At 41.8% G+C, this 15,776-nt stretch overlaps 1 protein-coding gene across 3 annotated transcripts; it reads left to right on the plus strand.

The window, feature by feature from the left end:
* The first annotated feature begins 339 nt into the window (after window positions 1-339).
* On the plus strand, window positions 340-15,198 carry TRAPPC6B (trafficking protein particle complex subunit 6B). 3 transcript variants are annotated; one of them, XM_079767324.1, is made up of 6 exons: window positions 348-824; window positions 6,287-6,354; window positions 7,300-7,417; window positions 10,710-10,793; window positions 12,424-12,517; window positions 13,658-15,198. In XM_079767324.1, exons 1-6 carry the CDS (start codon window positions 744-746, stop codon window positions 13,687-13,689), a joined length of 477 nt encoding a protein of 158 aa, XP_079623450.1. In that variant the 5' UTR covers window positions 348-743; the 3' UTR covers window positions 13,690-15,198. The 3 variants fall into 3 exon arrangements, with proteins under 3 accessions (XP_079623449.1, XP_079623450.1, XP_079623451.1); XM_079767325.1 differs by lacking the exon at window positions 348-824 and adding an exon at window positions 4,074-4,238; XM_079767323.1 differs by lacking the exon at window positions 13,658-15,198 and having other exon boundaries at window positions 340-824; window positions 12,424-13,647.
* The last annotated feature ends 578 nt before the right edge of the window (window positions 15,199-15,776 follow it).

The raw sequence follows: 15,776 nt of genomic DNA on the forward strand, positions 1-15,776 counted from the left end.
GGGCACCAGCAATAGCAGAGGGCACCAGCAATAGCAGGGGGGCACCAGCAATAGCAGAGGGGCACCAGAAATAGCAGAGGGGCACCAGCAATAGCAGAGGGAACCGGCAATAGCAGAGGGGCACCAGCAATAGCAGAGGGACCCGGCAATAGCAGAGGGGCACCGGCAATAGCAAAGGGCACCGGCAATAGCAGAGGGGCACCGGCGATAGCAGAGGGGCACCGGCGATAGCAGAGGGGCACCAGCGATAGCAGAGGGCACCAGCGATAGCAGAGGGGCACCAGCAATAGCAGAGGGCACCAGCAATAGCAGCGGGGCACCAGCAATAGCAGGGGGCACCAGCAATAGCAGGGGGCACCAGCAATAGCAGAGGGGCACCAGCAATAGCAGAGGGGCACCAGCAGTTCACCCGAGGGGAGGAACCCTGTGATCGCCGAGCTGACTGGGTGCCGGGGAGAGGGGACCGGAAGTTGTTTTTCCGCCCCCAGCCCAGGGTCCGGACCGGTCTCCGCGGGTTCGGTGTGGCTCCCGCTGCCGTCAGAGTGTCCCGCGGGGCCGGGAAGCTGGGCAGCCCGGCCGGGCTCTCTCCGGGCCCGCCTGCCGGAGGCCGCGTGAATCCCTCCGTCTCCTAGCGACGAGGGGCGGGCTGCGGCCGGGGAGCGGCGGCGCGGCCCAAAGCGCTCAGGCGCGAGCCGGAACCCGCGAGCCGGAGCCGAAAACCAGAGCTTCAGAATCAGCAGGAAATGGCGGACGAGGCGTTGTTTTTGCTTCTCCATAACGAGATGGTGTCGGGCGTGTACAAGTCCGCGGAGCAGGGGGAGGTGGTGAGTTTTCCCCCCGTTCCTTCCTCCGACCCGCGGCCCCGAGCCGGGGCGACCTGCGGGTCTCCTGAGCCCTGAACTGGGAGCGGCCTCGGTCTTCTGTCTGATTGTTTCCGCATCTTCCATTTGACACCTTTTGTCTATTTCCGTACCTGTGGCCTGCAGGCCGCAGGTTTTCCTTCTCTCCGCGGTGTCTCTGCCGTCTCCCGCACTTCCAGGCCCCGCGGACTGTCCCAGCGGGGAGCCCAGCCCCGCCCGCCCCATCCCGGCCTCAGTACCTACCGCCCCGCGCAGCCCCGAGGCAGAAACCTGACGAGGGTTGAGATCAAAGCAAAGTTTGCAGGCGTTACTATAATTAGGAAACAAATTAATTAATTTTAAAAAAATACTTAATGTCCGTTATGCTAGAGCTGGTTTTCCAGGTGCTGGGGATATGATAATGAAGGAAACAATGGCCCATCCTTGTAGAGGCTCCTTCTAATATGGGGGAGTCCTCACTCACTCATGGATTCATGCAGAGAACTTTTAGTACAGATGGTGGGCCTGACACTGTGCTGGGTGAATAAGATAAAATCCCTGCCTCACGGTGGTTGGGGAATAGGGTTCAACGAATAATTAAGGTTTGGGGTGGTAATTAGGTATAGAATCATGGAGTTGTAACAGGCTTTATAAATGAGATATTCCAAAGTCATACTCAAGTCAGAAGCCCTTTCTATAATGCTATTGATAAAGAGGGGTGGAAAGTGGGGGTAGGAAAAGCATCCTAAGCAAAGGGAAAGGCATAGAGATAGGAATGAGTTTGAAGTATTTAAATATGCTTACGTATTTCATTGTGACTAGATTGGATAGGGAGAGTTAAATGTGTTGAGAGCTAAAAGAATTTGAACCTTCTCAGTGGAAGATTTAAAAGGTTTTTAAGAAGGGGAATGACATGGCCCATTCGTGTGTTAGGAAGGGGCTGGCTGGAGCGGGAAGATCCTTGTAGTGAGAAGATGATGTATTGCAGGTCCCCAGGCAGGAGATGACAAAAATCTGAATTAAGACAGGGATAGAGAGAAGAGGAGTGAACAAATTTGAAAAATAGGAGGTGTAATCTCTAGGACTTGGTTAGGTATTGGAGTGAGAGTTGAAAATTTAGAGTGAGCAGTCTGGTTGGTTGGAGAGGAATAAAGCAGAAGAAAGAGATGAAGATAATGAATTATTTTGGGGCAGGTTGAAATTTTGATAAGCCTGTAGGATATCCAGGAAGAGGAACTGCCAGATTGTGAACTGCAAGAAGGATAGTGTCTTAGTACATTCTGGCTGCCCCCCCCCCCAAATAAAAAATAAATAAAAAATGCCATAGACTGAGTGGCTTAAAACAACAGATTTATTTCTCACAGTTCTGGAGGCTGGGAAGTTCAAGATCAAGGTGCCAGCAGAATCCACATCTGGTGAAAGCCTGCCAGGGTTCATAAATGGATGTCTGTTGGCTGTGCCCTCACGTGGTGGAAGGGGGCTGGCTAGCTCTCTGGGAGTTGTTTTATAAGGGCACTAATCTCATTTTTAAGGGCTCACCTCCCAAGGGTCCCGCCTCCTAATACCATCAATGTATGAATTTTGGGGGGACACAGACATTCAATCTGTGGCAGATGCCATTAGGGAGATATCATTATTAAGACTTCAGGAAGAGTAGTGGAAAAGAAGCAAATTCTATTGTTATCAGATCCATCTGTAATAGAGAGTTTTTCCAAGTTACAAGTTTTTGACTTTATTATCAACAACCAGTAGTTATTAATGTTTACCATTTGTGTGAAGTGCTGAGGAGTAGACGTTTGCTGTTTATTTAAAGCTAGTCTTCCCTTTCCCCAAAGAATAATTAGTAGCACACCCCTTTTACTCTTTATCATACTATCCCTGACCCCCCACCCCTAGCCCTCACCATGCAACCAGTTATCTTCATTTTCTCTCTCTACTTTCTCTCTTCCAGCTCTTGCCTAGGAAAACCATCTTTTAAAAAAAAATTCCTCTTTTTTCAGATGTGTTACCCAAAAGAACAAAACAGAGCTGTTGTAATCATGACTGGTAATTTAAGCCAGCGATTTTCAACTGGTGTACCACAAGAATTTTTAAAACATGCGTCCTAGCTGGTTTGGCTCAGTGGATAGAGCACCGTGGGCCTGTGGACTGAAGGATCCTGGGTTCAATTTTGGTCAAGGGCACATGCCCGGGTTGCATGCTTGATCCCCAGGAAGGAGAGTGCAGGAGGCAGCCGATAATTGATTCTCTCTCATCATTGATGTTTCTATCTCTCTCTCGCTTTTCTTTCCTCTCTGAAATAAATAAAAAATTAAAAAAAATAACTTTTCCTATTGCAATTTGTTTATGGTTGGGGGGTGGTGGTGTAAAGTGCATATAAACAAAGTAAATTTTTAAAAGTTTTGTGGCAATCTTGATGATTAGAATCTATATTGGAATCAGGGTGTTAGCATCTCTACTTTGAATGTGCTTCACACTTTTTCATAATAAAAAAATGTAAAAGAAAGACATGATCATTTCAAAACTTAAGACTTTAAAATATATAAAAACCATGTTTCTCTTAAAATTATCATGTTTTCTTTGATTTCAAAATCCGCCATTATTAACTGGTACACCTGGTATGTACTGTGTGATATAGAAAAATAGGAGTATCAGGGAAGGTTTCTGGGAGGATGTGATACTTGAGCTGAATTTAAAGCACGTGCAGTTTAGGGAACAACTTTAACAAAGGCATGGAGGCAGAAGAAGGGGCAAACGGAAGCATGGAACTCTGGAGATGCTGCAGAAATTTCAGAGTGGTGGAAGGAAGGATGTTTGTGGATATGTGGCTGTTAGTGATTCTGGATCATTAGCCAGGGATCAGTTTGGGTGTGTGTTTTGTTTTGTTTTGTTTTGTTTTTGTTAATCCTCACCCAAGGATATTTTCCCATTGATTTTTAGGAAGAGTAGAAGAGAGAGGGAAAGACAGAGAGAAACATCAATGTGAGAGAAACACATAGATTGGTTGCCTCCTGCATGAGCCCCGACCAGGGAGGAGCCTGCAACCAAGGTATGTGCCCTTGACTGGAATCAAACCCGGGACCCTTTGGTCCACAGGCTGATGCTCTATTCACTGAGCCAAATTGGCTAGGGCCAGGGATCAGTTTTTTAAAATTTGTATTGATAGATTGATTTTTTAGGGGGAGAAAGTCCAGTGGCGTGGGGGTGGGGGATGGGGAGGGCAGGAGGGAAAGAGAGAAAGGGAAACATTGATTTGTTGTTACACTTATTTCTGCATTCATTGATTATATTTGTATGTGCCCTGACTAGAGATCAAGCCCACAACCTTGGTGTATCTGGACAACACTCTAACCAACTGAACTACCCAACCAGGGCTAGCCATGGATCATTTAAGGAAAGGCACGTAATGTCATGCTAAGGAGTTTGGATTTATTTTGAAGAAAGGGTATGGCTTCTGAGAGATCCAATAGAGAAATAACATGATTTGTTTTTTAGAAAGTCTATACAGAAATATGGAAAATAAATCAAAGGAAGAAAAAAGTAGAGACAAGGAGATCAGTTGGAAGGTTCTGACTGAAAACCAGGAGAGAAATGAAAAGGGCTAACTTAAGCAATTAGGATGGAGGGAGATGTATTTTGGAAAACATGTAGATGATAGGCTCCACAGGGCTGGATTGCAGTGTTGGGAGCAAAGAGGTGAAGAAAATGGAAGTTTTCTGGTTGGAGTAACTAGAGATGGTAGTGCCATTAATGAAGTTAGGGAATTCTGGAGGAAGAGTAGGCTAGATATGCCTATTTGAGGGGACTGTGGACCTCTAGATGGCTATGTCCAATAAAGTATATACTAGGAATACAGATTTAGTAGTTAGAGCCTCCTAACATTGTTACTGAAAGTTCAACAAATAATGAGGCCTATGGTGTACTTCTTAGTGGAAGACAAACAGGCTTCAGAATATATAAAAAGTCCTGCCCACTTGGAGCTGTATTTAGTAGAGGATGGGGATGGAGGAGCACAGAATATAAAAATGTACATATAGTGCAATGTATAGATAGTAAAATGTATATATAGTACATGAAATGGTGAAATAAGTTTTTTGGAGACAACTTAAACAGGGAAGTGGGATAGGGCATCAGAATTACTTTTAGAGGGCTTCTTAAAACAGATTACTGATTCTACACCCAGTTTCTGATTCAGTAAATTGGGGTGGAATTACAGAATTCGTCATCTTCACAGATTTCTATGTGATGCCGGTGTTGCTGGTCTTGAAAAATCACATTTTGAAAATCATTAAGCTAGAGAGTTGCTGAAAGGGAATGAGGTTGCAATTTTAAAGAAATGGTTAAAATGGGCCTCATTTGAGATGGTGACATGTGAGCAAAGACTTAAAGTCAGGGGGTTGGTTTTGTGACTATCTGGAAGAAAAGTTGCTTATGCAAGAGCCCTGAGATAAGGGCATGGCTGGCATGTTTAAGGACAGCAAGGAGACCAGTGCAGCTGGAACAGAGTGAGTGGAGAAGAGTAGAAGGTTGAGGTTCAAGAGGTACATGGGTCTGGATTGTATAGGTATTTGTAGGTCATTCAGAGGATTTGGGAAGTCTTCGGCCTAGTTATAGTATTTAAAGCCTTAACACAATGAAATTGTCAAAGGAAGAACAAAGCAAATGCATTATTCCAGGCATAGGATGGGGTCATCAATATAGACACACTGAGAATTAGAAAGCCTGGATAACTCTAAGAGACATTTTGAAACAAGTAACAATAGAACTTAGTGACTGTACAAAGTGAATGACAGAAAAAAATCAAAGGTGATACCAAGTTTTATTTATTTTTTAATTTTTTAAAATATATTTTTATTAATTTCAGAGATGAAGGGAGAGGAAGAGAGAGATAGGAACATCAATGATGAGAGAGAATCATTGATTGGCTGCCTCCTGCACGCTCCCCACTGGGGATCAAGCCAGCAACCCGGGCATGTGCCCTTAACCAGAATCGAACCTGGGACCCCTCAGTCTGCAGGCTGACGCTCTATCCACTGAGCCAAACTGGGTGGGGCTATTTTTGTTTTTAGAGAATTTTGTACGAGTTTATTTGAGCCAAAACTGAGGACAGTTCCTGGGAAGCAAGATCTCAAATGCTCCTGATACTAAGTTTTATAACTAATGAGGAGAGAAGAAGAATTGTTGAATGGGGGAAAACAAGTAGGGGGAGAGTAATTATGAAGAGGCTTCAACATTTCTCAAAAGGAATAATAAGCAACAGTTCCCTATTTATCTTGTTGCCTTATGCAAATGATTAATACTAAGAAAATTCACTTTTTCTTGTAATGTTTCAATGAAGAAAGTATAAATGTTTACATTAATCTTTTCTAGCCAACATTTTAAAACAATTTTGAATAACAACATTCTGACATTCTAAAAGTATTCTAAGGTCTTATTTTTTCAAATAGGAAAATGGACGCTGTATTACTAAGCTGGAAAACATGGGGTTTCGAGTGGGACAAGGATTGATAGAAAGGTGAGCAGTCTGGATTTGAAAATTTTCTTCCAGGTAGGTTATGAACAAAGATGATCCATTTCAAAAGATTGCATAAAACTTGAGATACTTTAATTTTAATTCTTCTCTGTTCTTTAATTCACAAATTGAAATTTCTTTTAGGTCTTATGTTATTTTAACTCAGTTATTCAACTTTTATGTCTTAATATTGAAGAAAATATATATTTTATATATTTGAACCTTTTTTCCTTGAAAACTTTGATGTACTGAAGTAGCTATCTAAAATTTTGTTCCATAGGTGTGTTTTTTTAAAAAAATATATATTATTTTTATTGATTTTAGAGAAGGGAGAGGAAGTGAGTGATAGAAACATCAATGATGAGAGAGAATCTTTGATCAGCTGCCTCTTGCATCTCCCCTACTGGGGATTGAGCCTGCAAACCAGGCATGTGTCCTTGACCAGAATTGAACCTGGGATCTTTCAGTCCACAGGCCGAAGTTCAATCCACTGAGCCAAACCAGCTAGGGCTCCATAGGTTTTTTTTAACCTAAATATATTTTGTTTAAATGCATAGAGGTGGAAATGCTTTAGAGTCTATGTTTATGTATTCAGTCATCTTCTAATTTATAGAACAATTTTTAGTATTCCTTTCTCTCTCTCTGAATAGTTGAACTTTGTTTTATGTAACAATACTGTGATCATCCTCAGCTTTTTTTGATGTGCTAGGATGAATTGTACCTAAAACTGCAACTTACTGTTAGACTCTACTGTTAGACCAATTTTAGCCCCATAATTGTATTAAAGAATGTGAATCTATTGAGATGGGATCTACTTTGCTTGATGCTTATCACTTTATGACTGTTAATATTCAGTGCTGTTCTGGCATTTGGAAATTAGTTAACAATTTGCCCCTCCTACTTTCTTTGGAGGAAAAATACTGTATTACTTCTAGTTGATCTTTTTAGGTTTACAAAAGATACCGCGAGGTTCAAGGATGAGTTAGATATTATGAAGTTCATTTGTAAAGATTTCTGGACTACAGTATTCAAGAAACAAATCGACAATCTCAGGACAAATCATCAGGTATTTTGATAAATTAAAGCCTATTTTTTAAGTCCTTTAACTTAATATAAATGACCTATTTTAGTGATTTACTTACTTAAAACTTAAAATAATTTTTATTCAACTTTGGAATGTTTCTCTTATATGTTATTAATAAGTTATATTCTCTAATAGGATATAGTGAATAAAGACAAAGGGACAAGGATCAGTTATGATAGCTGTTTCTTTCCCCAATTAAATAAGTTATTTTAAGTTTTAAAAAGTAGCAATGTCAGAATGATAAAGTTTTAGGATTTGGTTTCTTAGTTATTATTACTTAGGTAATAAGAAGCAGAACCACAAATATATCACATTTATGTCTTTAGAGTAATTTTTGAAGTCCAATTTATAGAGCATAATTAGCTCTTAAATTAGTCTTGTATTGTTTAGTTGCTGTCATGATTTCTATTAAAATATTTTAATATAAAAATCAATAGACTAGAGAAACCAAGATGGCGGCATTGGTAAACACCTAAACTGCTGCCTTGCACAACAATTTCAAAACTACAACTAAAAGACAAAACGGACATCATCCAGAACCACAGGAATGCTGGCTGAGTGGAAATTCTACAACTAGAAGGAAAGAGACAAGCACACTGAGATTCACAAGGAGCTGTGGAAGGCAGAGGTACCGAAGCGCGAGCGCGCGGAGAGGGCTGGCAACTGAGTACACGGCTGGCTTTCTCCAATTGGGAGGGAGACACAAGCTCCCGACTGCTCTGAACTCCAGTTCCGGGCGAGACTCTGGGGACCCAGAATCATACGGGGAGAAACTGGACTGTCTGGCAGCGGGCGAAACTCGAGGGCGGATTGCTCTCAAAGGTGGTTGCAGTGATTACCACGGGACACTGAGACCCAGGGGCCTCTTAGGGCAGGGCTGACGGGAAGCCATTGTTGTCTGCTCCGCCCTGAGAACCCACCCCATGAAGCCATTGATGTTTGCTCTGCCCTGAGACTTCGCCCCATCCTAGCTGAGCTCAGAGGCTTTTGCAAGTCTTGTTGCATAAGGGTGTCTCCAGCACAGAAGTTCTCCCATCGTAGACACAGCTGATCCTCACAGCCATTTAGCCTGGAGCTCAATTCCTCCCAGTGATACCAACAGCAATCAAGGCCTAACTACAACAAGACTGTGCACACAGCCCACAAAGGGGTGCACCAAGAGTGTCCACCTCAGGTAACTGGGGAGGCTGAGCCACTGGGCCCTATAGGACACCAACCACACAAGGCCACTCTATCAACTCAGGAAGACTTAGCAGCTACCCAGTACATAGAAACAAACACAGGGAAGCAACCAAAATGCATAGACAAAGAAACAAGTCACCAATGAAAGAAATGGAGGAAAGCAAACTACTAGATATAGAGTTCAAAACCACCATTATAAGGTTACTCAAGAATCTTCTAGAAACCTCCAAGAAATTCAGTGAGACCCTCAAGGATATGAAAAAGGACCGATCAGAAATTAAGCATACACTGACTGAAATTAAGAATAATATACAGAGATCCAATAGCAGACTAGAGGATCCCAAGAATGATAACCAGCTGTGATGACCAGCTATGTCTACACTAGAAGATCTGTTGCGTAGGAGACACCCTTATGGGGCAGGACTTGCTTCAATGGGGCTTTGGTGCTCACTGAGTCTGCCCCTTGAGTGTGTCTCTTATGGATGTGAAGAGTTGTAATCTGGTATGGTCTCACTCTGACCACTGGGTACACTGGCTCTTGGATCTCCAAGGAGGTGTAAGGTCAGCCACTGTCTGGGGCCGCCCAGCAGGAGCTACAGAGACATCTGCAGATTCCTCCTCTTTTATGGGGTTTGGAAGTGCCCAGACGAGGCTCAACTGTGAAGCAAGGCTGCTGCTGTCAGGCCTTGAGCCTCCTTTTGGAATCTCTGGGGCTCTCTGACCCAGCTGCAGTTTGACAGGTTTTAGGAGAAAGGACAGGCCATTCATATACAAAAGCCAATGCGCACAGCTTGGGTGGGGTTGTAAATTGGGTGGGGCAGGGTCTCTGGGAATCACCAGGACAGAGCAAACAGCAATGGGTGCCCTGAACTGGATAAGTCCATGGTTCTCTATGTCCCGCGCCCCAGTGCAGGAACAATGATCGCTGCAAGCATCTCTAAGAGTAAGCTGCCCTCACATTCCTGTCCCGATGCCAGACAGTCCAGTTTTTCCCTGTATGTGCCTGGGTCCCCCAGAGTCTTGCCTGGAACTGGAGTTCAGAGCAAGCAAGAGCTTGTATCACCCTCCCGGTTTAAAGAGCAGCACATCCAGGTGCCAGCACTTTCCGCACTTCCACACCTCTTACCTGTCTCAATGAGCTTTCTTCACCTCTCTAGTTGTGGAACTAACTCTCACCCAGCTTTCCCGCAGTTCTGGGTGGTAGTTGTCCTGCCGTTTAGTTGTGGTTTTGATGTGGTTGTGAGAGGCAGCAATACTGGTGATTACCTATGCTGCCATCTTGGTTTCTCCCAGAATTTATTTTTTCATATAACAGTATCAGCCTGACTTTAGAAGTACTTGAAATACTAATGGGAAGAAGTGACTGATGATTGGTTTCATAGTTATGGGTTAATAATATATAACTGCTGATTTCACTTGGATAAGTATTGGTGATTCTTTTGCACTAGACTGTAAATTAAGAATAGAGACTATGTCTTATGCAACTTTGTATCTTCAGTATCTAAAAGCATTCAATAGAGTTATATAATACTGAACAACTCTTTTTTTTAAAATATATATTTTATTGATTTTGTTACAGAGAGGAAGGGAGAGGCATAGAGAGTTAGAAACATCGATCAGCTGCCTCCTGCATACCCCCCACCGGGGATGTGCCCGCAACCAAGGTACATGCCCTTGACTGGAATCGAACCTGGGACCTTTCAGTCCGCAGGCCGACGCTCTATCCACTGAGCCAAACCGGTTTTGGCATGAACAATTCTTGAGCTTGAACATTGCAGAACTCCTTCACTTAAAGAGAATTTGAGGCCCTGGTTGGGTAGTTCAGTTCGTTAGAGCGTCATCCCTATACACCAAGGTTGCAGGTTTGATCCCCAATCAGGGCACATACAAAAATCAACCAGTGAGTGCATAAATAAGTGGAATAACAAATTGATGTTTCTCTCTCTCCAATCAATCAGTAAATAAAAAAAAAAGTTGGCCAATAGAAAGGAGTTTTAATAACTTAGAAAGCTCTTACTGTTTTGAAGAAAAGGTAATTTTTAAGGACTGCAGACTACATTGACTTTGGATGTATTTTCTGTTTTTGGAACAGGGCATCTATGTACTTCAGGACAACAAATTCCGTCTGCTTACTCAGATGTCTGCAGGAAAACAGTACTTAGAACATGCATCTAAGGTATTTAATGGAATAAAAAAAATTGAGGTTTTTTTTTTTAATATGAAAAGAGTAGAACCATAGGGAAAAGTACAGTGCCAAATACAACAGACTTGTGAATTTAAAATAGGTTTTACCATTTCTTTTTTGTTTAAACACTTTTCTATGAAATAGGTGTCAGATGTTCATCATATTAAAATAACTTAAATTGTAGCTAAGTAGGCTTATGATGACCAATTAAAGAAACACTATAACTAAATGCCAATGAAATGTGGGTTAATGATAAATTTTTGAATATAGCATAGATGTCAGAAAAGGTACTCAAGCTTATAAAACTCTTTATTAGCTGTGCAAAATTATTGACCTCAGAGTTTATATTTACAGTCTCCTTTAGTAGGTTAAAAATATTGTTTTAAACATAGTTAACAATGTTTCTAAGAATACATGCTTTGTGTTAAGCATATCTGTTTCCAGATTTTGTGTAGTTTTTGTTTTTCAATCTCATGTAGGAATCAATAAATAAGTAGACATATGTATTAAAGAAAGATGACAAGTTTTAATGTAAGGGTTCCTTTGAAGTGATTAAAATATCTGTGGCCATCTCAGTTGCTATTTATCTGTAAAAAATTGTCTGTACCTAAATCATCTAACACAAAGGCAATATAGGTATAGAGAAAAGAACATGGACTTGGGACCAACAAAATCTAGATTTTGGACCAAAATCTGAGTCTAGATTTAAGCTAAGCTCCACAATTTACAAGTTTGTGACATTGGGTAATTTACATAACCCCTATGGACCTTAGTTCCTCGTTAAGAAAACTGGTTATAATAATTTCTATATTATAAACAGTCTCTAAGCTTTCTTCCAGTTCAAAATTTCATGACTGTAGTTCTAAATGCTTATCAGTACCCATTTATGTATATTGTAAAATAATAGTCTACATTATTTATATATACATAGTATTGTTGAATATTATACAATACAGAAATGTAGATAATAAAAAAATTCCTTAGATTATTAATTTTTTAGTTCCCATTTTTTTCCTGGCTTTCTCTGCTGTAGCTCAGTCCCTTTCCTTGTTTCTATATGACAGGATTTCTCAATTTCAGCACTAATGGTATTTTGAACTGGATAAGTTTTTTGTTGTGAACAAACCACAATTTTTGGTTGTGTAAAGCAGAAACCAATTCTGATCGAATAGAATAATATCAGCTCACAGAACTGATGGGAAGGCTAAGAAAACAGCTAAGAATCCTGGGAAGTTAAAGCAGCCAGAAAGATAGCCCCTAATCATTCCACTGGGAGGATCTGTTTAGAATTCTTCAGTCAGAACTGACATTAGACACAGACACCCTTGTTGCCTCTAGAACTAGTTCTATCCTGTTTCCAGCTTGAGTTCATCACTCAATCTAGGTTCAGAGTCCTGGACTGGAGCACACAATTGGCAGAACTTGTCATGTGTCATACTTTAGTTGCAAGGAGCTGGGAAATCTAACAATCCAAATTTTCAGTAATTTGAAAGTTTTTCCACAACCCTTTTTTAAAAACAGGAATTACTTAATAATAGTAAGACTTAAATGTCATACTTATCTATAGACTTTTTTGTCTTAGTAAATCCTTAATATGTTCTTCACATTTTTTTCCTTTTAGTATTTAGCATTTACATGTGGCTTAATCAGAGGTGGCTTATCAAACTTGGGGATTAAAAGTATTGTAACAGCTGAGGTGTCTTCAATGCCTGCCTGTAAGTTGAATTCACATTTTTTACAAATGTTTTTAGTTACTATTTTTTAGGTCTGGTGTTTTTTTGTTTTTGTTAATTTAGAGGAAATTTAAAATGCTAAAACCATTTATTTTACTTTGACCAATTTTAACATTTAATGTAGTAATATGTAGCATACTTATATTCATACTAGTAGCCCATTTGCAGGAAGAATCCTGCAAGCGGCCGCTGTGCCTGCACCCGCGCGCCGCTGCTGCCCGCCCCGCTTCGCCCCGCTCCGCCCTGCCCGGGCTTTCCCTCTGGCAGCCATCTTGCTTTCCACTTTTCCTCCCTCTTCCTTCTAAGTTGTCTTCAGTCTTCACTCCTCCCTCCCTCAGCGTATGCAAATTAACTGCCATATTTGTTGGGTAATTTGCATACTCGCCCTGATTGGCTGGTGGGCGTGGCTTTGGCTGGTGGGCATAGTGAATGTGTGGTCAATTTGCATATTACTATTTTATTAGGTAGGATTCAGTGATTTTTTAAATTCAGAATGGACATTGATTTAAGAAAATGTGCTAAAGAAATCCAAATTTTCCAGACACTTAAGGAATGATTCTTAACCTTTTAAGGAAAAAAAAAAGTTTTTATTGATTTGAGAGAGAAAGAGGAGAGGGAGAGAGAAACATCGATTGCCTCCTGCCCGCCCCCTACTGATGATCAAGCTGCCACCCAGTGCCCTGACTGGGAATGGAAATGGGAACCTCTTGTTCCCTGGGAAGAGGACACTCAACCAACTGAGCCACACAGGCCAGGGTGATTCTTAACTTTTAAAGGAAATTTTGTTGTATTTTGTTGTATTCTTTCAGATAGCAGATTTCCCTATAACATTGAAAAACACTTTTAAAGTTTTCTAGACTATATTTATTACGTTAAACTAGATAAAGCCATCTGGTCTTTTATCACTAAACTCATTTGGAAAGATCTTTTCACCCAGATATACCAACCAAGAATAAAATTGACTTGAGCTTCAGTGTGTTTCCTTTAATAAAAAATGTGAAAAGTTTGTCATAACAAGTTTTTTTATTAAAACTACTTTCTAAATAGAGCAGAAAACTTGACGTTTAGACTTGTTTTCCTTGTTCCTAAAATCAAAATGATTTTTCATGTTTTCTCTTTTAGGTAAATTTCAGGTGATGATACAGAAGTCATAGAACATACTGAAATGCAATGCTTCAACAGTGTAAAGAGTTAAATTATTCATGCATAAAGTACTTCAAGTAGCAATGATTTTAATTAAAATTGTTGGACATTTGTGTTGATATAAGCTATTTGCTAACTTATATAATGAAAGATGTACTCTTAAGCAGGACTAAGGTTGTATTTTATCAGTTTAACATAGGTCAAGTTAAAGCAGATAAAGAGACATTCTACCATAACATACACTTTATTGAAACTATTCAGAATGAAAAAATCCTAATTTCAAATAAACAAACACCAAGATGTAGGATCCTTATTTTAACATTCCTACTTGCTTAGGGAATGTATGTTTAACCCCAGATGGAAAAACAAAACTCAGGGTTTGATAAATTAGCATAAAAAAGGAGCCAGAATGATTTGTGTAAGAATGAAATTTTGATTGCTTTATGAATTTTAGTTATTAAAGCAAACAGCACACTAAATAAGACTTTATTTTATTGCTTATAATTTATTTCTATTAAGGATTTTATGCCTGTATAAATATTTCATTATATACTAGAGACTCGTATAAGGATTTCATTATATACTAGAGGCCGGATGCACGAAAATTCGTGTAAGAGTAGGCCTTCCTTCTCCCGGCTGCTGGCACTGGCTTCCTTCCAGCACCCGGGACCCAGGCTGCTTACCTTCTCCGGCCACCGGCAGGTACCCAGGACCTGGCCTGCTTCCTTCCGGCCACCCGCAGGCACCCGGGACTGGGGCTGGCTTCCCTCTGGTCTTGGCTTCGTCAAGAAGGATGTCCAGAATGACAACCAGTCTAATTAGCATATTACCCTTTTATTATTATAGTGTAGATGTGTGTGAGATATGTCATATCAGGCTGCCTAAATTTACTCAAAAACATTTTACTTTAATAGAATTCAGTCCTGGAGAGATCCATTAATGTAATAAAAATGAAATATAGATTAATTTAAATGTGAATTCAGTGACTCCGGCGCCAAAGAATATTAGGTATTTTAGGTAGAAATTTTTATATTTATTCCTGTGAGTTTCAACTTTCAATTTTTCTCCCCCTGCATAGAAGTGCTGGTGAAGTTTCTATCCTTTATATTTATATTTATATTTATATTTATATTTATATTTATATATTTATACTAGCATTCCCGTTGCAGGAAAAATCCTGCAATAGGGTTTCCTGCTGCACTCTACCCCACCCTGCCTGCTCTCCTCCCTTGTCCCCCGCCCCGCGTTCTCCGCCAGCCCCCCTGCTTTTCTAACTTCTCCGCTAGCCCGCCCGCTCTCCTTCCTTCTCCCCCAGCCCTGCCTCCACTCCTCCCTTGTCCCCCGGCCCGCCTTCTCCGCCAGCCCGCCCGCTCTCCTTCCTTCTCCCCCGGCCCCGCCTCTGCTCCTCCCTTCTCCCCCGTCCAGCCTTCTCTGCCAGCCCGCCTGCTTTTCCCTTCTCCCCCGGCCCCGCCTCCGCTCTTCCCTTCTCCCCCGGCCCCGCCTCCACTCCTCCCTTCTCCCCTGGCCCCGCCTCCACTCCTCCCTTCGCCCCGCCTCCGCTCCTCCCTTCTCCCCCGGCCCCGCCTCCACTCCTCCCTTCTCCCCTGGCCCCGCCTCCACTCCTCCCTTCTCCCCTGGCCCCGCCTCCACTCCTCCCTTCTCCCCTGGCCCCGCCTCTGCTCCTCCCTTCTCCCCCGGCCCCGCCTCCGCTCCTCCCTTCTCCCCCGGCCCCGCCTGCTCAACTTCCTTCTCCCCCGGCCCCGCCTCTGCTCCTCCCTTCTCCTCCCCCCGGCTTGCTTGCTTGCTTCTCTGCAGCTTTGCTCCCTTCTGCAGCTCTTGGCTTCTTTCTACGCTGTCTTGATATGCAAATTAGCCGCCATATTTGTTGGGGTAATTTGCATATTCATCCTGATTGGTTGGTGGGTGTGGCTTGGGCTTAACGAAGGTACAGTCAATTTGCATATTTGTCTATTATTAGATAGGATATATATATATATATATATATATATATATATATACTAGAGGCCCAGTACACAAAATTCGTGCACAGGGGTGTGTGTCCCTCAGCCCAGCCTGCACCCTCTCCAATCTGGGACCC

The sequence above is a fragment of the Cnephaeus nilssonii genome (assembly GCF_951640355.1).
Source record: "Cnephaeus nilssonii genome assembly, chromosome: 1".
NCBI classification, from domain to species: Eukaryota; Metazoa; Chordata; class Mammalia; order Chiroptera; family Vespertilionidae; genus Cnephaeus; species Cnephaeus nilssonii.